General features: G+C 42.4%; 1 protein-coding gene across 1 annotated transcript; it reads left to right on the forward strand.

The window, feature by feature from the left end:
* On the forward strand, positions 1–22,747 carry LOC137299358 (cystinosin-like). The gene is made up of 11 exons (XM_067968046.1): positions 1–67; positions 2,515–2,591; positions 5,522–5,600; positions 5,802–5,886; positions 9,098–9,201; positions 11,821–11,958; positions 16,387–16,486; positions 17,954–18,073; positions 18,949–19,119; positions 20,488–20,605; positions 21,544–22,747. The coding sequence occupies exons 2-11, from the start codon at positions 2,531–2,533 to the stop codon at positions 21,696–21,698; spliced, it is 1,131 nt and encodes a 376-aa protein (XP_067824147.1). The 5' UTR covers positions 1–67; positions 2,515–2,530; the 3' UTR covers positions 21,699–22,747.
* The last annotated feature ends 1,109 nt before the right edge of the window (positions 22,748–23,856 follow it).

Consider the following 23,856-nt stretch of genomic DNA (forward strand, 5'->3'; position numbering starts at 1 on the left):
TTATTATCAGGGAAATTGTTATTTAGATAAGGAGTCTGGACTCATTTGTTAAATTTTGAGTCGATCTGTAAGTATCTTTTTCTCTTGTTCAGATGTTCCTGGGTAGTTTTAGAGCCAGTTTAATTGATTAAGCTGATGTGGTTCTCCAATCAGCTCAATTACTCAGCTTCTGTGAGTATGTGCAGTGATTCAGTCCTGTTTTGAAAGTGGGTTTGGTCCCTCCTTGTTACTGTTCATACTTTAATGCCTTGATCTTTGTTCTTTCAGCTACTACTGGCCATAATCTGACTTTAGTGCCTTTCTGCTTTAATAAGTTGAATGTTGCCTCATTTTACAAGTGGGTGTGGCAAGGGAGATGCTGTAATTTCTAGAAGTGACTATACCTGTGATGGTTTTGGTGTATGATTTCCATACCAAGGGGAGCTATTGGAGGTGGTTCTCTGGCATGGATCAAGGTGATTCTTCAGTACATAAATGTTGATCAGGCAATGAATGGGCATAGCTTTTATTTTGTTTCCTTACCTTTTTTTTTAATACCAGTCTCATTATTATGTGGTGTAACTTTCCTTCCTTGTGAGGCTGCTTGGTATTTTGAGTATATCTGACACTGTTGAGTCATACTGACTTAATCCTGTGATTTCAGTTCTTCCTGTTAATGCCTTGTAGCTTTTTTTAAACAACTTTTTTTAAACAACTTTGTAGCTTCTTCTCATGTAGCTTTTTCTTAAAAAAAAAAGCTACATGAGAAGAATCCAAGATGACATAGTCTTGGAAAACCCTGGTCCATGGGACTATTGGAGATGAACCAGGTCACCCATCTATTAACTGCCTGGGCTCTAAGTTCATAGTTTAATTTTTTTTAGCTGCTAGTAGATTGGACTTTTGGGGCATTGTATTTTGTTAATGTGCCTGACAAAGCAATACCTGAGTTCTGTGAAATTCTCATTATCTTCAGTTAAGAGCCTTTATTTTCCTGCTGGAAATTCAGTTTCTGGGAGGTTTTTTTTGTAATGGAGCTGAGCATCCATTTTAATCTTTCACCTCTAGTAGGTGTGTGAACTGTGTCTGAATAGTGATGTGACTCAGTACTTTGATGAAGGAATTACAAAATGATGGCATCCTTCCTTTATTGGAACTCTGTCTTGGTATTTTTAAATCCAACCTGCAAATAAACCAACAGTCATCTTCAACAAAAAGCAGCTGAGATTGAATCCTTTACCTAGAATCAATAGAAATGGAATGGGGTCTTAGATATTGGGCACATCCAAGGTTATGGGCCCTGACTACATCCTAGCTGTAGTGCTGAAGACATGTACAACAGCAGTAGCTGCCTCACTTGCCAAACTGTTCCAATGCACCTATGATATTGGCATTCACCTGACAATGGAGATAGTTCCCTAGGTATGTCTTAGCTGTGGAACAATAGGGCCAATTACTGTATTGGCCCTGTAATCATCAGCAGAGTGATTAATAGAGCTATCAAGTGTCCCCATCTTTCCAATAACCAGGAGTGAGACTGAATTCTCACCTGGATGGGTGTAGCTACAACAACAACTCTAAGCTCAACACTATCCAGGACAGAGCAGGTTGCTTGATTGGCACCCATGCTACTGGACTCTCTATCCATCCCCTCCACCAGGGTCATGTATGATGTACAGGAACTTGCCAAACTTGCTTTGGCAGCAGTACCACCCAGTCTCATGACCTCTAAGCCCAAAGCAACAATGTCTTGGGGAAAACCATTGGCTCCAAGTCTTGCACTGCCTTGACTTGGATATGTACTGCTGGTCCTTGATCATTGGGTTAAAGTCTTAGAATTCCCTACCTAATGCCATTTATGGGAGCACCATCTCAATTTGAGAAGACCCCACATTGCCACCTCAGGACTATGAGGAAAATGCAATAAATATGGCCTTTCCAGTGTTTCCCACCTTCTGACCACAAAAAAGGAACAAGATGAGAGTCCAAGCTATTGTTCTCCACATTTATTTTCACCCCCTTCCCACCCTCCTCCAACACCACAGCTATCAGGTACATCATCCTGACTGAGATGAATGCTTCATGATTTCTGGATAGTGGGTACATGGCAAAGTGTGTACTTGAAAACTTGTAGAGGTTTATGTATCCACTGTAAATATTGCCTATGAAATTGAGCTCACTGCAGTGCTGCACTGTGGTCCATGTGCAATTTCACTCTGATGTGGCTGTAATTTCAATGCTAGTATATGGGTTTTAGTTCAAGCTCCCTGGATATTGAATAAACCTGATGTGTATTTTTGTAGCTCAAATGACAAGCCATATTTCAAGGCTCTGGTGTTATGTGACCAGGTGCGTTGAACTGAAATGCTGAATCATCTGTATGCTGCCATCTTAACTGTAGATTTCAGTTGGGGGTCGAACCTATCCTGATTGGCCACTTGGTGTCTCTTAACCCCCAGTGTATTACCATCTCTTCTAACTGATTTGGTTTAGTTTGGGGAAACTAGTTTTACTCTTGGTGTTTTTCTTCTGCAGGTCTAAAACTGGAGACATGAAGCTTGCTGTGTTCCTCTTGGTTCTCATTTACAATCTGATCATCTCCCTGCAATGTGGTAAGTTCATGGGGAAGAAAATGGGTAATGAAGGCAACATGGATGTGAAAGCTGACTCTTCCTTTTTGCCCCCCCCCCCCCCCCCAAGTGATCATCCCTTGTTTAGTTTTCTCTAAACATTGTGAACACTCTGTTTGCTGCATCAGCACTGATTGAAATATTACAGGGTTGTATCTCCCTTTTTAAAATATTGGACTTGCCTTTGCTGAAAGTGGTCAGTGATGGTCTTCACTGTGAAGATGAGGTATGGCACTTGCTTGCACCAAGTTTGGCTTTGCTTCAATGCCCACAAGACTTGTAGCCTCAATGACTTGCCTTCATCAAGAAAACAAAATTTAACTTTTGCACAGTTACAGTATGGTCAGGCTTACCCTGTGGAATAAATGGGAACTTCATAGGTTTACACAAGTGACTTGAACCATGTCCTACAACCCATCCACCCAAAGCAAACTTGGTAGTGGGGATTGGCTCTGAAGGAAGCCTCTGACTTATGGAACTATGGGAATCTGATATTAAGGCAGGAATTTGTGAACTACTGGAACAAGGAGGGTTTTTGAGAAGCAATTGAGCACCAGTTAGGAATATATGAATTTCTAGATGAAAAAGATCATCCAGTTTACCACCTATCTGGTAGTCACGTAATGCAATGATAATGGTGTTGACTAATCATGGCTATTAATCTGTGCAACAGACCCAGACATGAGGTGAGGGGAAACCCCACCCCTGCCAGCGATGAGAGTTTGGGAATCATAAGTCTAAAGTCACCTGTTACTCCGAGAATGCTTATTTTCTAAATGGTGAGAAGCTAGGAATTGTGGAGGAGCAGCGATCCATAGGGGTCTCTGTCTAGAAATCATAGAAGCTACTGGACAGGTACAAAAAATAATTTAAAAGGCTAATGGAATGTAGGTTTTATCTCAAGGGGGGCTGGAATACAAGGGTGGAAATTGTTATATAAAGCTCCAGTTAGACTCCCTGTGGAATACTGTGTTCAGTTTTGGGCACTGCACCTCATGAATGATATATTGGCCTTGGAGGGGGTGCAGTGCAGGTTCACCAGAATGATACTGGAGCTAAAAGGGTTAAATTGAGGACAAGTTGCATAGACTAGGCTTGTATTCCCTTTGAGTATAGAAGATTGAGGTGTTTAAGATGATTAAAAGATTTGATAGGGTAGGTAGAGGGGAAACTTCCTTCTAGTGGAGAGTCCAGAACAAGGGGGCATAATCTTATTTAGAGCCAGGCTGTTCAGGGGTGATGTCAGAAAAGGGTAGTGGAAATCTGGTACACTTCTTCCAGAAAGCTGAGGCTGGGGGTCAATTGACAATTTCAAAACTGAGATTGATGGATTTTTGTTAGGCCAGGGTATTGAGGGCTAAGGGGCTGAACAGACAACTCCTGCTCAATGAGAATGAATCAACACTAACTGCTTCCACCATTTCCCTAGGGAGTCTGTTCCCTAGATTGACCACTCGCTCACCTGAGATACTGTTTCCGCAGATTAGTTTTGAATTTGCCCCTTTTTCCAGTGCAGACCGTGTTCTCTGGTTCGACAGATCTGGATAAGATGGAACAGTTTTCTTTCAATCTAATAATTGAAGCAGAAAAAGGTGCTCAGGAGGCTGACCTTTAAAGACAAGGGTGTAAATGGAGAATAAACTGCAGAAATTATGGTTTTACAATTTTAAAAAATATTCTAATCTGATTTGCACTAACATTTTAGATTTTTTGAATTAAGCAACAGTGGGAAATTGTCAACTGTACAGATGACTGAAATATTGATGGTTGTAAACAAAATTGTTCAAGGGCATGATTGTGTTCCCCTTGAGGCTATTTCAACTAGGTAGGTTGGGATGACCAGAGATCATGTGTATAAGCTGTGTAAGGGTAGGGCTAGCATAGATAGTTCTTCTATTCCAGAGGATAATAAACCTATTGAACAAGTTACCAGCTGATTTGGTGAGTGTTGGACCAGTTCTTAATTGGGAAGATGATGGTGTCACATTAATAAGTTGGGAAAATATTGGGTGCTATACACAGTCAATGTGATCTGAATTAGTTTGAATCGCCTAAGGGAATCAGGTATTTCCAAGATTTGTGTTTTGCCTGATTGGCCTTGGGTTTATTTTTGCTTCTCCCAGGAGATTACATGACTGATGGTGGGCATGTGAGTTGGCAGGAATGGGTGCCTATTCATGATGCTTCAGCTGTTAGTTCTGTGGGGCAGGCTCGGTGGACCAGCTGTTTTTTTCCAGCACATCGATTTTCATATGTTCACCTGGCTTAAATGCTTGGAAGCTAGTGATTGGGAAATTTTATAAAATCAGAGTCCAGGATTAGAGCAAGAAGTTGAGGGTTATTTCACTTTTTTAACTTTTTAACAAGTTATCACCATTTCAGCAGATGGTGTTGCAGCTGTGATTAGAGGTTTATTAAAACCTCCTCTACTCTTCCAATAACTTGCTTCTGTCCAAACTCCCAGCATTCTGTCCTTCCCCATTTCCATCCTTTGACCTGTCTAATTTAACCAATTAATAGTAAAGCTAATTCCCACTACAAACTGGATTAAGATTGCCCAAACTCCACTCATAGGACCCCCACAGACAGAGGGGACTCTATCCCATCAACTTGGGCTAGATTTGAACCCAACTTCTCAACACTGAAAGGTAATAGAAAACTGGAACTCTCTGCCAAATGGCTGTGGTTCCTGGGTCAACAGACATTTAAGACTAAAACTTTTTTTGAGGAATGGATATGAGATACAGATCAGCCATGATCTAATTGAATGGTGGCACAGGCTCGAGGGGGTGAATGGCCTACTCCTGTTCCTATGATACATTTTTAAATATAAGCTCAGGTTTTACATTTGTGTGCACTTGCAATCCCACACTAGAGTGGGCAGAATACTCACTTGCTGTATTTGTTTTCAGAAGCCTATGAGTCACTGATGGTGCCAGAAGTTGTTAGCCTGGGAGTCCACAGCATTCAGAAGATCAGAATTGCTCTGAGGTAGGTCCTGTTGTGAGGTGGCACTTGGCTAATCAAAGCCAAGGAGACCTGGGATTAAGTGGCTTAGATTAGGCATTGTAAAAATAATGGCCACTGTTTGTTCCTGCACGTGGTAGAAGTGGCTAGCATCTAGTGTACTTCTGGTAACTGAGTCATTCTTGATAGAAGGCAATGGTTTGATTTCTGTTTTTTCTCTCCCAGTGCACCCCTGCAGGAGACTGTAGTGATTACATTCAATGTGACCTTCTCATCCAAACCAACTTGTATTGTTCAACTCCCTGAGCAAGTAAGTAACACATTTTTCAGACCTGTATAAACTACCAGAGCCACAGACAGGGTGGTGGAATTCTGATGTAGGAAACTTCCTTCTGAGAATGTTGGAGCCAAACCTTTTCATGTTTAACAATTGAAGCTTTTTCAAATGGGTCAGAGCTTTAGGACCATGGGATTCAGATCCCATCCAAGTCTGTCTGACTGGTGTTCCTTCTATGAATCTGGGTCCACTGGTTGCTGCCCATTTCCAGTCAGAGATGGGTGGACTGCAGATACACTTCTAATAAACTTGGAGGCCTGGCCCAGAAGGACTTTTTGTAATTTAGTAATGATTGATGGGATATATCATGAGACTGTTTATTTATTCTGGTACCAGTGGAAGAGATTTATCCACTTGGAATTTCATCATAGTAGGTACAGCACAGGAGGAGGCAATTCAGCCCATCATGCCTGTGCCAGCTCTTTAAAGGAGCTATCCAATTAGTCCACTCCTGCTCTTTTCCCCATAGCCCTGTAAATTTTTCCCCTTCGAGTATTTATCCAATTACTATTGAATCTGCTTTCACCACCCTTTTCAGGCAGTGCATTCCAGATCATAATAACTTGCTGCTTTTAGGTTGAAGTTGGATGTCCTTGCAGTTCAACTAGACTTGCCAAGAGTCAAGGTGTCAAATAAAGCTCACTAACTGCCCAGATATTCTCTTCCCTCAGCTCTTGCAGCCTTTCCCCCAGACTTTCAGCTATGACTGGAGTTCCTTGGGGCTGGTCAGTGCTCCCTTCCAGGAGGTCTGAATACCATGGGGATAATTTTCCTTGGGGCTTCTCTGCTGTGGCTTGGATGTTTGATGGAAACCCCACATACATGTTAACAGGGTCGCTGGTGGAGATATAGTGGCAGAGCAGGAGAACTGAGGAAATTCACTCTCCAGGGCTTTGGCAGCCAGCACAATGCCTGGGATTCTTCCTCATTCAGAGAAAATGATCCTGGGAAGAGTTTGGCTTTGTGCACCTATATTGATCACATGGTCTGTGCCTGTCATTGCTCTAAGGTTTTATTTGTTTTACAAAGGTCAGTTCCTTTTCGGCCATCAGCTATAGTCCATTTATTTTGTTTGCGCACATGGGAGAAAGTTCTTCTGTTGGTGAGGACTCTGTGCTGAATCCTAAGCAGAATTTTCCTCCCCTTGCTACATCTGCTCCATCACAAGTTTGCCCTGTTGTTCACCCTACTGGACTTATTAAACATTTTTTCCTACACTATTGGGATGGTTTGTGCCAGTGTAATTTTAAACTGGCCTTCTCCAATGTGGCATTAACCTGCTGCCCTTGGCATCATGCTTGGGCATGGGGTCAGCTTCCACAGGTATGCTGACATCACCCAGCTGTACCCCCTCCTATTCCTGAGGTGAGAGTAACTGTCCTTGACATCAAGGCAGCATTTGACAGTGTGGCACCAAGGAGCCCTAGTAAAATTGAAGTCAATGGGAATCAGGGGGGAAAACTCTCCAGTGGCTGGAGTCATACCTAGTGCAAAGGAAGATGGTAGTGGTTGTTGGAGGCCAATCATCTCAGCCCCAGGGCATTGCTGCAGGAGTTCCTCAAGGCAGTGTCCTAGGCCCAACCATCTTCAGCTGCTTCATCAATGGCCTTCCCTCCATCATGGAGATGTTCACTGATGATTGCACAGTGTTCAGTTCCATTTGCAACCCCTCAGATAATGAAGCAGTCCCTGTCCCCATGCAGCAAGACCTGGATAACATCCAGGCTTGGGCTGATAAGTGGCAAGTAACATTTGTGCCTGACAATGACCATCTCCAACAAGAGTGTCTAATCACCTCCCCTTGACAACATTCAGTGGCATTACAATCAACATCTTGGGGGTCACCATTGACCAGAAACTTAACTGAACCAGCCATATAAATACTGTGGCTATAAGAGCAGGTCAGAGGCTGGGTATTCTGTGACAAATGACTCACCTCCTGACTCCCCAAAGCCTTTCCACTATCTACAAGGCACAAGTCAGGAGTGTGATGGAATACTCTCCACTTGCCTGGATGAGTGCAGCTCCAACAACACTCAAGAAGCTCGACACCATCCAGGACAAAGCAGTCCGCTTGATTACCACCCCATCCACCACCCTAAACATTCACTCCCTTCACCACTGGCACACAGTGGCTGCAGTGTGCACCATCCACAGGATGCACTGCAGCAACTCGCCAAGGCTGCTTCGACAGCAACGCCAAACCCACGACCTCCTCTTCCTAGAAGAAGGGCAGCAGGTACATGGGAACAACACCACCTGCACGTTCCCCTCCAAGTCACACACCATCCTGACTTGGAAATATATCGCTGTTCCTTCATCGTCACTGGGTCAAAATCCTGGAACTCCCTTCCTAACAGCACTGTGGGAGAACCTTCACCACACGGACTGCAGCGGTTCAAGGCAGTGGCTCACCACCACCTTCTCAAGGGCATTAGGGATGGGCAATAAATGCTGGCCTTGCCAGTGATTCCCACATCCCATGAATGAATTAAAAAAAAAAACTCATCCAAAACTCAGCGGCGAATATCCTTTCCTGCATCGAATCCTACTCACCCATCACCTCTGTCCTTGCTGATCCATAATACATTCATTTTAAAATTCTGATCAGTGTTTTAAATCCCTTTGTGGCTTTGAACTTCCCTATCTCTAACCTCCAGCTCTATAAACCCCTTTTTCATCCTGCCCCCCAAAAAATCCAATTCCCTGTGCCTTCAGCTGCCCAGGCCCCAATCTGTAGAATTCCTTGCCTAAGGCCCTCAGTAAAATCCACCTTTGACCAAGTCATTGGTCATCCTTCCTAATATCTCCTTTGTTGCCTTAATGTCCATTTATTTCTGATTTATGCTTTGTGTTGCATCTTTTAATGTTCTACATTAATGGACCCTCCTTCTGGACAGTGTTCCTTTTGAGACTTTAGTCTAATGACTTGGCTTGTGGTTGGAATAGAGCTCAACTGTGAGGCCTTGGGCTTTGCACAGCCATTGTGATGCAAATTTGGGACAAGCATTGAATTAAACACTTCTATTAGACATTGTGTGTGAACAGCCTCATTGAAGACTTCATTTAGCTTGTTACAGTCCAGCTACACACTACACTCTCCTCACTGCCACTGAATATATTCCTCCCTTGACCCCTCCCCTTCTTAAATGTAGAAGACTAACTTAGAATTTCTCATTCTCAGATCATGCTGCCCAAGTCTGTAAGCTCAAAGTCTTTCACAGTTGAAGGAATTGAGGTTGGACAGGTCACCGTCTACCTGGAGACCAACAACAGCAATCTGACCAGGTGTGTTGCTATCTGACTCTTAGCCCAAGCTTCTCTGACTCTCACTGTTCTGACTCAGTCCTGGATGTTAATCCTGTTGTCTACAGTTGTGACTGGGAAGTGTATTTATCCAAGTTGCAGCCATCTGGTTGTATTATGCAGGAGATTTTCTTGAAGAAATACTTAATGTTGCAAAGAATTACAATCAGTAGTTTAAAATAGCCTATGTCACATTAGGATTTTTTCCACAAATGGATTTGGGGTGGTGGGAGAAGTTACAATTAAGGGTTTGGTTTTAAAACAAAGTGGAGATGAAAGGTGATTAAAATACTAATGGTTTCAGTTTTGATTCCTCTAACTATAGAAACAGTGAACAATTGGTTAGCTTGTCTCAGCAATTGATTAAATACTACATAGGAACAAGGGAATTAAGTGAGAGAGACCAAGGTCCATCTAGTTCACCACCTGCCATCTTGGTTGTCACATGATACAACAATAATGGAGTTGATGACTAATCATAGCAATCAATTGGTTCCATAGATTGGCCACTCACTCAGATTGTTTTGTTAGATTAGTTTTGAATTCCCCCCCCCCCCCACTTAAAGGTGCAGGCTGTGTCCTCTGGTTGTACTGTTCTGGACAAGGTGAAACAGCTTGTCATAGTCTATATTGTCTAGTCCTTTTTTAGAATTCTAAACAGCAATCATATCACCATTGTGTTGAGGTCCCAGACACTTGGCAGGGGTTGTCTGGCAAAGTCCCTCCTTTCAGGTTGTGAACATGGAGGTAGAAGTTGACAACCTAGGTTAGATTTTCAACTTGCTGCCAGATGCAAAAACTGGCATTGCAGATTGGCTGCTCAGTGTAAAAACTGTATTTGGTTTTCACCTCCATTGGTTTCAATTCCTGGTTCCAACCTTTTCAGGAGCACCTTGTGGGAGAGGCATGAGCAGGGCATGTTGGGAGTATTGATTCTATTAGAAGTGCTGGAATTTAAGGCTATTCGATAGGATTACATTAAGCCACAATCCATATGGATGGAGTTATGGAAGGGAAAATGGCACAACACTCGATGTGCATCATAGGCCACTGGACAGTGAAGTGGGGATATGCAGAACAAGGCAATAATGGGTGAATTTAAGTTACCTGAAGTGGACTGGGATAATAGTAGAATGCATCCAAAACAGATTCCTAGATCATTCCTCCTTCCAACTTAATTCTGGGAAATGAAATGAAGTGAAGCACAGCTGCGTAGGAGAATAAGGAAAATAGTAACCACAACATAGTAGGTTCAGATTTTTTTTTAAAAAGGGATGAGTGCCTGGAACTGTGGGGCAGGGGGGCATGCATCCCAGGTTTTTAATAACATAAATAGGAGCAGAAGTTGGCCATACAGCCCCTCGAGCCTGCCCTGCCAGTCAATCAGATCATGGCTGATCTTCAACCTCAACTCCACTTTCCCAACGCCTTCCCTTGGCTCCCTTAGAATCCAAAAATCTGTCCCTTTCTGCCTTGAATATTCTCAACAACTGAGCATCCACAGCCCTCTGGGGTAGAGAATTCCAAAGAGTCACAATCCTCTGAGTGAAGAAATTTCTCTATCTGTCCTAAATATCCCTTATCCTGAAACTATACCCCCTAGTTCCAGACTCTCCAGCCAGGGGAAACAGTCTCTCAGCATTTACCCTGTCAAGCCCTCAGAACTTCATGTTTTCAATGAGATCACCTCATTCTTCTAAAGAATGTCAGGAGATGGCTGAGCTCTAACTATAATTTTTCAGACTTCCTTAAATAGGCAAATTGTGCCAAGGGACGAGTGATCCCATGTAACATTTCTAAGAAAGAAGGATAAATGAGGTAACTTTTGGCCAACTAGTCTATCAATCAGTTAGGACAAACTCTTAGATCTCAAATTATGGATTCCAATTAGGGAGCATTTAGAAATGCATGGGTTAATCAAGGACGTCTGACATGGATTTGTTGAAGGCCACTGATGTGTGATAAATGTAAGTTTTTTTTTGAAGAGACCAGTTGGATGGGTCCATGACTGCAGTAGATGTTTATATATAGTTGCTATGGGTTTTCAGAAGGCATTCAATAAGATGCCTCACTGGAGACTTGTTACAAAAAAAAATTAAGCATAAGAGGAAATGTAGCAGCAAATTTGCAAGATGGATGTAGAAGACTTCAGGAGGGCCTACAGGTCAGTAGAGTGGCCAGATAGGTGGCAGTGACATCTACAACTTAATGTAGAGAAGTGATATAATTAAATATTGGGAGGAGAAACAAGGGATGGGAGTAACATTAATGGAAAAATGCTATATGTGGATGAAGAGGTTAAGGGGTCCAATACACAATTCCTGCTGTTGGCTTTTAAACTGTTTTTATGTATTGTGACCAGATTGAATGGACCAACAACCAAACTTAAACTAGGCAAAAGACTTAATTCGTCACAATCCTTGTCCTGCTGACTAAATGGGATCTGTGCTTTTTTATTCAGATGGTAAGATTGTGTTGAATAACGTCAGGCCCATGGTTTGGGACCTTTTTGTGTTGCTACTTAAATTACATGTAACTTAATTAGGCCTGGCTCTGTCCCTTCCTTGCCAATCTCTCTTAATGGCCTGAATTGTTTTGTAGGACTCCAGTGCGAATTCGTTTTCTTGTGGTGCACAGCAGTGCCCTGAAGACAATAAACCAGGCGATTGGTTGGATTTATTTCTTGGCTTGGTCCATCTCCTTCTACCCACAGGTGCTTGAAAACTGGAGGCGTAAAAGGTAAAGGCCAGTGCTCTGGGTAATTGTAAATGGTGATACTGAGAAAGATAGGGGACTGTTTCTGGGCTCATGAAACCGAACATTTAAATTCCTGTTCAGCCCTTCACTGGAGTTTAATATGCCCAGGTTGTCCTGGAATATGCTGACTCTAGTAGACCCTGTGTACTGGTGGATCTCTCTCAATGTTGCTTAGAGTTGCAGGACATGATGTAAGCTCAATACATGCATGTACAAATAGATCATAAGTTGCAAGTGGAGCTGGGATTTTGAGGAAGATTGAGCTCAGTGGATTAAGTGTTGACTGACTGGGTCAAATTTCATATTAACTGATGCTGTTACTCTGGGTTGGAGAAGATGCTCCTTTTTACAAGCACAGGGACATTATATATGCCCTAGGAACAGGTGAAGGCCATTCAGCCCCTTGAGCCTGTTCCATCATACAGTTAGATGATGGCTGATCTGTCAACTCCATTTACCCATCTTGGTTCCATAACCCTTGATTCCCTTACCAATCTCAGTTATGAAAATTTTCAATTTGCCCCATCTCAAAAGCTCTTTGGTGAGAGTTCCAGATTTGCACTACCCTTTGCATGAAGTGCTTCCTGACTTCACTCCTGAACAGCCTGGCTCTAAAGGTTATGCCCCTTGTTCTGGACTCTCTCTGAGGAAATAATTTCACACTCTCTATCCTGTCAAATCCTTTAAATTATCTTAAACACCCCTTAATCTTCTATACTCTGAATACAAGCCTCGTCTATGCAACCTGTCCTCATTTAACCCTTTTAGCTCCAGTATCATTCTGGTGAATCTGTGCTGCACCCTTGAAGGCCAATATCTTTCCTGAGGTCTAGTGGCCAGAATTGACCAGTCTCCAGATAAAGCTCTGGTTCGATCCTTTATAACTGTAACATAACTTCTACCCCTCTCTATTCCCAGCCCCCTTGAGATGGAGGCCAATATTCCGTTAGCCTTTTCAATTTTTTTGTACTTGCTGTTGAAGCCTAACCTGTGCAACTTGATGCCTTTTTTAAGGTATTGAGTGTAATTGCTATATCCCACTCGGGTCTGCAGTTATTAACTTTACAAACCACTGGTACATCTAGGTTTTTTGAACCACCTGTGTCCAGGGGTTGAGTTTCCCCTTTAACCTAGAGGGGCATTTTTGACTTTGGATGACCATTTCTTTGGTTACTAAGTGGCCAGCCCCTTTTTTAATGGGGGTAAAATGGTTCCAGACACCCCTTGAGGTGCAATGGTCTTCACTACAGACAATGCCTGTGGTGCTGACTGTGATTGTGTTCAGTACATTTGTACTCCCGTACTGGGTCTATTTAAAGATTATTTAGCCTGTGCTCTTTGACCTTGAATGTAGCCATCTTGCTTTGTGACCTTGAACACAGCTGTGCAATGGCCATATACACAGGACAAGAAATTTATGCTAATAGCAGCCCAAGAGTGACTGTCTTGTACACAAACATTGGTCTAGGGTTAATTTCCAGATAAATGCTATTGATCAACTATCAGCAAGAGGAAAGTCTGGTGTGAATTTAACTTGGCTTTGCTGCAGTTTGTCTCCTGCTCATTGTCCTCTAGGTGCTGATTTTACTTGTTTAGCCAGAGTATTACAAGTCGTCTTTCTCTTTCCCCCCCCCCCCCCCCCCAACACTTTATGCAAATGTAGTAAACTAGCTCATGGTTTTGCTGTGTATAGTTACTTAATTGCACACCTTTCCAAACAGCATTTATTTTCCCTGAATGGCAGGCCATTTTAAGGTGCATTTTGTTGAATGCCAGATAGAACTGGTCACCCAAGAGGTTGTCAATTGTGCAAAGACACTTCCAGATTTTCAATACAGGATTGATCTTGTATTGAACACAATACTGCAGTGTGATCACTATCACACTGGTGCCTTTTTCAGTGTGCACTCCTTTCAGTTCTGTGCAGGCCAGCTACTATTTGGAATTTAATGACTAAAAGGGTTGATGTACTTGAGGGCTCAAAGACAGAATCTTTCCTTAGAATTAAGGAACAATGGAGCTATTATATGGGTGGGTGTATACTATAGGCTGCCAAATAGTGGGATGGAGATAGAGTAGCTAATTGCAGAAAGATGCAAGAACTTGAGTAGTGATAATGGGGGACTTCAATTATCCTAATATAGACTGGGAAAACAAGTGTAAAGGGCAAAGGAGGGGGAGGAATTGCTGAAATGTGTACAAAACTTTACTCTCAGTATGTTTGCGGCCCAATGAGGAAGGAAGCAGTGCTGGATTGAGTTCTGGGGAATGGAAGTGGAACATGTTTCATTGGGAGAGCTTTTGGGGAAAGAGTTCTCATTAGGTTTAGAGAAGTTATGGAGAAGGAAAAATCAAATGTGAAAATACTCAACTGGAGGAGGGTTAATGTCAGTGAGTTGAAAAGGGATCTGGCCCAGGTGGATTGGAATAGAGGATTGGCAGGTACAACAGTAAATGAGCAATAGGAGGCCTTCACAGAGGAGATAGTTTGGGGTGCAGTCTAGACACATTCCCATGAGGGGAATGGAAGGGCATCCAAAGCTAGAGCTCCCTGGATGATGGATATAGAGATTAAATTAGAACAGAAAGAAGGCTTATTATAAATGTTGGGTTCATAATTCTGTAGCAAACAAAGTTGATTAGATTAAAGCAGAGAACTGAAAAAGGAAATAAAAGGGGTAAGGAGTGGATCAGAATAGATTAGCAGGGAACAAGTGTTTTATAAATGGTCAAAGGAAGGATGGGGCTGATTAGGGACCAAAAGGATTAACTAGTGGCTGAGGTACCAAATGAGTACTTTGGCAGCATCCTCTTTAGTGAAGACAGATGCAATGTCAGTAAAGTAGGTAGCAGAGAAATTGAATACCATAGAGATACTAAAAAGGTTGGCAGTGCTCAAAGTAGACAAGTCACTCAGTCTGGATGGGATGCATCCTGGGTTACTGAGGGAAGTAAGGGTGGAAATTTCAGAGACTCTGGCCACAATCTTCCAATCCTCCTTTAGATATGGGAGTGGTGCTAGAGGATTGGCAATGTTACACCCTGGTTCAAAAAGGAGGGATAAACCTGGCAATTACAGGCCAAACAGTGGTGGGGAGAACTTCAAGCCAATAACCCAGGACAAAATGAATTGGTACTTTGACAAATGTGGGTTAATAAATGAAAGCGAGCACAGCTTTGTTAAAGGCAAATTTTGTTTGACTAACTTGAATTCTTTGAATTAAGAGGGTTGACCAGGGTAGTGTAGTTGTGTATATGGACTTTCAAAAAGCATTTGATGAAGTATCATAGACTTGTTGGCAAAATTTAAGTCCATGGGATTGAAGGGGCAGTGGCTGCTTGGATACAAAATTGGCTAAGGGACAAAACAGAAGTGGTGAACAGTTGTTTTTCCAGACTGGAGGGAAATGTGGCATGGTGTTCCCTAGGGGTCAGTACCAGGACCACTGCTCTTTTTAATATATATTAATGATCTGGACTTGGATATACAGGGCATAATTTCAAAACTTGCAGAGACACAAAATTTGGAAATGTAGTAAAAAGTGAGGAGGATGGTAACAGACTTCAGGTGGACATAGACTGGTGAAATGGGCAGATGCATGACAGATGAAATTTAATGCCATGAGGTGGTTCATTTTGGTAGGTGGAATAAGGTGGGGCAATCTGAAATAAATGTGGAATTTAAAAGGGGGTACAGGAACAGAGACCTGGGGGTGTACATACACAAGTCTTTGAAGGTGGCAGAACAAGTTGAGAATGCTGTTTAAAAAGGAATATGGGATCCTTAGCTTTATAAATAGAGTAATACAGAGGAGGAAAGTAAGCAAGTTTTGAAACTTTTATAAATCACTGGTTAGGCCTCAGCTGGAATAATGTCCCATTTTGGGCACCACACTTTAGGAAGTATATCAAGGCCTTAGGCAGGGTGCAGAGGGGGTTTACTAGAATGGTGCCAGGGATGAGGGACTTCAGTTGTATGGAGAGACTGGAGAATCTTTAGATATGAAAAGGCTAAAGGGAGATTTGATGGGTGTTCAGAATCAGGAAGGGTTTTGATAGAATAAATGAGGAGAAACTTTTTCCATAACAGAAAGGTGAAGAACCAGAGGACACTGATTTAAGGTAATTGGCCAAAGAACCAGAGGCGACATGAGGAGAAAAATCTTTATGCAGTGAGTTATTATCTGGAATGCATGGCCTGAGGGTGGTGGAAGCTGATTCAATAATAACTTTCAAACAGGAATTGGATAAATACTTGCAAGTGGCAGGTAGAATTTGCAGGGCTATGGGGAGGAGCAGGGAGTGGGACCAGTTGGCTAGCTTTCAAAGTACTGACTTGATGGGCCGAATGGCCATTCTGTGCTCATCATTCCATGGCCTGCTCAGTAATGTATTTCTGATCTTTTATAGTGTGATCGGATTGAGTTTTGATTTCCTGGCACTGAATCTGACTGGTCACTTGGCGTATGGAGTGTTTAACATTGGCCTTTTCTGGATTCCTTATATTAAGGTAAAGTTTTGAATTGGTGCCCATATGCCTCGTGATGTTGACTTGTCATAGTGAATGGAGCATGGATTCATAGGAATTACAGAAGGTGGATATTTGGTTGTTTGGAGTCTGCACTGATGCTAGCTCTTCAACCTGGGCTGCTTACTATAATCCCAGGAATCCAAATGACTGGAAGGGAGTGTTGCAATGACAAGAAAACACCATTCAGTAGTTGTGGTTTATGAGCAAAGTGCACGTGTGTGCATGCACACGCACACACCTGGAATTAATTGAAACACTGATACCTGCCGATCTAGCCTTGTACAACTGGCACGTGCTGTACATGGCCACAGTGATTTGGAGCAAACCAGCCATTCATTCCCTCCATGCCTTCCCCAAATATCAATATAATTTGAGGACATTGGGTGCCAAATGACTTGCCTTCAGACCTGGTGCTAAATCATCAACATGTCTTTTAAACCATTTGTGATACTGAGTCTACAGTCACTGCCCTTGGCAGATAACTAGGCCCATTGTGTTCCAGGATGACCGAGGTCCTATTTGCCACTATTGAGATGCTGGTTTCTATCTTGATCAGTATCAAGGTAAGCACATCTAGGGTCTGGACAGAAGATATGGAAACTCCTTCCATAGGTGGAAGGGTTAAGAACTAGAGGGCATAGATTGAAGGTGATTGGTTCTTTTGCCAAAGGTGACATGAGGAAAAGCTTTTTTACGTAGTGAGCAGTTAGGATCTGGAATGCACTGCCTGAGGGGGTGGTGGAGGCAGATTCTCTATAGCCTTCAAAAGGGAACTAGATAAGTACTTGAAAGGAAAACATTTGTAGGGCTGCAGGGGAGTGAGACTAGCTGGATTGCTCTCGCATAGGGCTGGCATGGACTTGATGGGCCAAATGGCCTCCTTCCATGCTGTAACCTATGATTTTCTATGTACTTCTGACTAGTGAAGAATCCTGCTGGTGCTCCATTTGATGAAGTAACTGAAGTTAATGCCCTAATGGATAGACCACAGCAATTGTATATAAAATGGTGATGAGTAAGCTTTGGGCAGTTACTCTTGCAAAGTTCACAAAGGTCATGTAGAATACCAAGCTGAGTTGTTGCCAATGCATTGTTGCTTTGAAGACACACCTGGGTGTGGATATCTGAAAACAGAAGCTTGCAGTTTTCATAATGGGGGCAATTGGTCTAGTGAGCAGGTACAAGGTGCATTTGTGTGGTGCAAGGAGATCCTGTTTCTTTGTTCCCTTTAATCTGTGTGGGGCAAAGCCCTTAAACAGCAGCGTCAAGCATGGTGACCAGGGAATAGGTTCCAGTCTTGATGTGCCAGCAGGAGGATCCAGGTCATTCTTTGTGGCCATATCTGAGTTGGACACTTGTGACCACTGATGTTGAGTGTCCTATAAAATGCATGTTGGTGAGCAGTGTTTCTGACTTTAACCCAGTCCCTGAAATCTGTCTTTCCAGAACCAATTTCTCCAGCGTAATCCAGAAGGAGTGAACCCAGTGGAAGCAAACGATGTCTTTTTCAGCCTCCATGCTATCTTGTTAACAGCAATTACAATCTGGCAGTGTTGTATCTACGAGGTCAGTATCTCCAATGCTGTGATTGTGTTTGGTGTAAGTTAGAGATGTAAGGACACTTTTTTTAATAGCTGGACTAGATAAGACCATTTGACCCATTGGGACTCGTGGAGTAGTTTAACTCCCCTCCTCCAATGCCTAAACTCTATCTCTACCACCTTGCCTGGGCCATTACTGCAGACACTTATGAACTTGTCTTGCATGAAGGTTGTTCTTGTATTTCAATTGTTTTATATTTAATTTCTGGTCCATTGACAACTCATTTTTAGTGATCATGAATTGCTTTGTTCAGTCCATGTAAACTACTTCAAACAGGTCTCTCCACCCTCCCCCTTTACTGCCTTCTCCTGGATTGTAGAAATTGAGTTTTGCCCAATAGCTGTTTTTAATATTGAAACCATTCTTGGTACTGATTTCTGCACCCAATGCTACATCCTAATTTTAATGCACTGGAATAGTCTGAAGTGTGATCTGACCAGTGCATTTTACAGTCTCTGAATAAACTCATCCAACCTTCACACCCCTGTTCTGGCTATATATACATATCCCAGCCTTCTGTTAGTGTGTTTTAGTTGCCTCCCCATTGTTTAGACATTGCCAGAAACATGTCCACTTTTGTCCTCTAGGCCTCCGTCAGAGTCCCAATCCATTTGTATCGAGCACTTATTTTTGTCCTGTGCAACTTTCTTTTTGCATTTGCCTGTTTACAGCTGAGGATTTAGATAATTTATGCAAACTTGGTTTTTAACTGCACTCTTGATCTTTTCTGCAATTTTGACCATCTTGCAATTTGTTTCATTTTAAGTTCAGCTTGTTTATGCAACCTCTTCATTTGGGATACTCATCAATTTGAATTCTTTCTCTTTACTGTGATACAGCGAGGGGCACAGAAAGTGTCCCAGTTTGCTACTGGATTACTGGTGGGCTCATGGCTGTTTGCCCTTATCGTTCTCATCATGGCTCTAGCTGATCAAATTACATGGCTCCAACTCCTCTACTATTTCTCCTACATCAAATTGGGCATCGTGCTTGTCAAATATGTCCCTCAGGTAAGGGTCTGGGTGGTGCTTGTACATAACCTTATGGCAGATTGAAATGCAATGAGCAGACAGCTTTATAGTTAATCCAGCCATGTGGATATAGGTGACAGCTGTGGTTCAGTGGGTCGCACACTGTCAGATTGTGGGTTCAAGTCTCCACTCCAGTAACTTGAGCACATCTAGGCTGACCCTTCAGTGCTGCACTGTCAGAGGTACTGTCTTTTGGATGAGATGTTAAACTGACCTCAGGTGGATGTAAAAGATCCCCATGGCACTGTTTCAAAGAGCAGGTGATTTCTCCCCAGTGTCCTGGTGAATATTTATCCCTCAACCAACATCACACAGATTATCTGGTCATCACCTTGCTGTTTGTGGAACCTTTGCTATGTGGAATTTCACTGCTGTTTCCTACATTACAACAGTGACTACACTTCAAATGTGCTTCAGGATGTCCTGAGTATGTGAAAGGTGCTATATAAATGAAAGTTCATTCTTTAACACAAATGTGTGAAAGGGGGACCCATCTTCCCCCACCCCCCAACCAAAAAAAAAAATCAGCCTTCCTGTTCAATATGGGGTGGTTAGTTGGTAACAGGACCTTCCCTCTTGTATGAGAACAGCTAATAGTTTTCAAACACTAAGTGAAATATGTGGGCCTGAAGATGGCTTTTGTCAAACATATGTTCTGTTAATTTCTCATGTCCATCAGCCATCTGTGGTGATAATGCGCCATTTTGAGGTTTGCCTTCAGTATAAAAATGAGATGGAGGGTGGTCTTGAAATTGAATTAATGGAGTTAACCCAAAGTCTCTTTAATGTCTGATCAAAGCTCCCTCTCTTTGGAGAAGACTTGCTGCTCTTGATTCTGAACCTCATTCAAAGGGATAACTGGGTTCCTGGGATAATACCCCAGGTTCTGTTTGCCCCCAGAGCCAATTTGACATTAGCTTTGCTGCCACTAGAAAGCCAGGTTCATTGCTGATTGATATGGATCGTCCCCTTGCTCTTTCAACCTGCACCCAACCCAGATACAGTCCTTCCTCTGGTTAAAGTTACAGTGCAAAATGGGCACCAGATTGCAGTGCAGAAATTGCTAAATGGAAGATCAGGAGCCAGATTCCCTAAAGGGACACTGTCCTGTGACCTATTATTGGGGATGAGCTACATTCCAAGAATGACACAACTCATGAAGATAAGACCCAAATGTCTGTACATGAGACGGGTACAGATACACCTTCACTTGTGGGCCATCCTCTCTTGTACACTATGCCATCACTGTGCATTGTCCAATTGTTAAAAATGATGGCAGCATTTGAGACCCTCACCTCAAGGTTAGCAGCTTCAATGGTCTGGTCACACTGGAGCCTTTTTTTCCAGGCCTACATGAACTACCGGAGAAAAAGCACAGTTGGTTGGTGCATTTGGAATGTGCTGCTGGATTTTACTGGAGGAATTTTCAGCCTTCTGCAGATGTTCTTGCAATCCTACAACAATGGTAAGGCACCATGTGATGGTCAACTTGTAAACAAATGCTTGCAAGTCAATCTCCTGTGGCATTGCACAGACTAGGCCAAGTGTATGCATTGTAAAGCAGAGTGGGAGGGCAGAGAGTGCAGATGCAATTTCGTCACTTTTAAAGCCATACATTCTCTTTTTAAGCTGATGTAGGTCATTAAGGTTGACTAGTCTTGAGTGTGATTTATTCCTTCATTACAATACCAACCTGGGACTGGAATGTTCTGTTCCTCACCTGGAAAGGTGTAGAGCTTAAACTGTATCCCAAGTGTCTGAGGACCTGGCTCCATATTGGAAATGTATTTTAGTGCATGATAAATAAGCCATTGCCTTGCAGAACTTGGAGCACCTTAGAGGCCTCCTGTCCAAAAAGAAAACCTACTGTTTTTGTAGCTCCAGTAACTGCCTCCCCCCGCCCCTCTCATTTGAAAGATTTGACTCATTCACTGAGGTAGTGCTGTAGGTGGTTGCCCTCTGGTATTTTGACCAAGTGGCCATTATTCTGGAGTCTTGACTGACTGCTGGAAGGTTTGTGCAAATGGAAAGGATGTCACATCCAAACTCTGGCCTGTCCTCACCTGGTGCCCTCATGTGGGAGTCTCAATAGTGATCAGGATTGGGCACCCTGGGGGGGTTAGCTTTCACCTTCACTGGGTGGTGAACTGGCAGAGCAGATAACCCATTGTAGAACTAGGAATGATATTTTCATTCCTATGAACATTGGGCCAGTGATCACTTGAGTGATTAAAGTTACCTCCCTCCATTTATTTTTGCCTTTCTTGCTCTGATCCTGTCCTCTATTTGGGTCCAGATGTGAAATATAGACTGACATTTGCTTTAAGCTGATGGTGTACCTGAAATCATTGGATGATGAGCAGAGTTGTTTGCTGAACAAGTCTACTTTGCTTTTTGTTCCAGATGAGTGGATGCTGATTTTTGGAGACCCAACAAAGTTTGGTCTTGGACTGATCTCCATGTTGTTTGATGTTGTCTTCTTGGTGCAGCATTATTGCCTGTACAACAAACACAAAGTCTATATGTCACTGAAAGATGGAGCCTCTTCTGGAAGATAGCATTGGAAATATTGGCACAATTCAAATCATAACTTTATATACACTGGCCAGTAATGATTTGAGAATGGACCCACACTAATGGCTAGGGTATACTTAATTTCAAATGGTTATTTAACAGAGAATGCTGCTGAAAAGTGTTTGTTTCATCTCCTGTGCAACTGGTTTGGTGCTGTTACAGAATCTGAATTCCTCTTCGTAGTTTAGAGAAGGTTTTTTTTAGTAGTTTAGAGAAGGTTTCTTTTAGTCAAACCTATAGAAAGTCTTAAAGCCTCAGTCCTTGGAATAAGATGAAGGCTTATACAGAGACCTGAAAAGATGCACAAGTCTTATCAATCAGATAATCCCTCTAAAGACAGAATGTTTTCAGACTGGAAAAATGTAACATCAGCAACTTGTGACGTTGCTTCCTTTTTGAGACGAACTGTGCACCTCAGGCAAAGTCACTTTTTTGATTCTTATTAAATTGTGGGAATTCAACTCACCCTAGTTTCTGCCTGATATATAAATTGCATTTTACCTGATTCACATTGAGCATTTTACCTATCTGTGCCTTCACTAGAATCTCCAGTTAGGAACCAGCCAATAAAGTGTGCAGCAGATGGCACTAGATCAATGGACAATCTGCCAATGTGGTGACCCTTTGAACTGTCCCCAATAATTGAGATAGCCTAGACATTGGAGATACAACTGGAACCTCATTGGGTGATACTGAGCCTTGTTCCTGCATTCTTCACATAACTGCTAATCAATCCTGTTCACCTTGTGCACCTCCACAATGGTCTGTTTTCTATGGATGTTTTTTGAAGGCCTGATGTCATAGAATCATAGGTTACAGCACACAAGAAGGCCATTTGGCCCATCGAGTCAGTGTATAAAGATATTGGACTAGGGGATCTCCCTTCAGATGTAGGACCCAAATTCAGTCAAAATGCAGCTGAGTAATGTACAATCTAATGTTAAAGACTTTTTTGTTTTGAACTGTAATCCTGTGTAAATTTGACACGGTCAAGTGTTTTATAATTAAATCATAAGCTTTGTTTAAAAAAAAATCACTTTTGCAACTTGACTTTCTGATCTATGCTCCTCAGACTGCAGATTTCTATTAATTACAGCTTCATTGTGATCAGCCCTTCCTGACTCCAGGGCAACTTTGCCATTGTATATACTGTATGGCCATATTAGTTATAATGGATGAATATCAGTAGAAATTTAAACAAGTTTGCCACACATAATAGGATTGACAATGGGGCCATTCTGAAGTAGCTGCTTCTAATAGTTACAAGATTTGCCACATCTTTCAGGGGCTGAAGTTGCTGTTTTTCCCTCCTATGGCTTTTAATTGTTTCCCTCTTACTTTCTTTCCTTCCTTCCCCCAATTGCTTTTTCTGGTTGGGGAAGTTGACAAGGGCAGTGTGAGCAAACTAATCTCATGGTAGGACTTTCTGGGACAGTTGCTACACTAGTTTTCCATTGGATTTAGTCAAAGCAGCCTATTGTAAGATGGTGCCAGTGTAGTCAATGGGGCCTGTAATAGGCTGGTGTTCCACTCAGTAAAATCCTGTCCTTTTACTCCTCCAGCTATGGACACACATTCCAATTTTAATAACTTCCCAATGGACTTTTATTAAACTCTTACTTCACCACATTCTCCAGTTTCTTCAGGTTTATTCTCTCCTCCTCTTCCATTAGTATTGGGCAGATGTTTTAATAGCCCCTTCAATCTTTCAAAGTTCTCTAGATTGGAAAATTGCACATGTCACTCTGCTTTTTAAGAAAGGAGAAGGAAGGAAACTGGGGAATTATAGACCAGTTAGCCTAACATTTGTTGTGGGGAAAATGCTGGAGTCTATAAGGATAGGGTGACTGAACACCTTGAATTTTCAGTTAATCAGAGAGCCAGCATGGATTTGTGAAAGGTAGGTCGTGCCTGACAAACCTGATTGAATTTTTTGAAGAGGTGACTAAAGTAGTGGACAGGGGAATGTCAATGAATATTATTTATATGGACTTCCAGAAGGCATTTGATCAGGTCCCACATAAGAGACTGTTGGCTAAGATAGAAGCCCATGGAATCGAGGGAAAAGTACAGACTTGGTTAGGAAGTTGGCTGAGTAAAAGGCGACAGAGTAGGGATAATGGGAAGGTACTCACATTGGCA

The sequence above is a fragment of the Heptranchias perlo genome, chromosome 29, assembly GCF_035084215.1.
Source record: "Heptranchias perlo isolate sHepPer1 chromosome 29, sHepPer1.hap1, whole genome shotgun sequence".
Taxonomy (NCBI): domain Eukaryota; kingdom Metazoa; phylum Chordata; class Chondrichthyes; order Hexanchiformes; family Hexanchidae; genus Heptranchias; species Heptranchias perlo.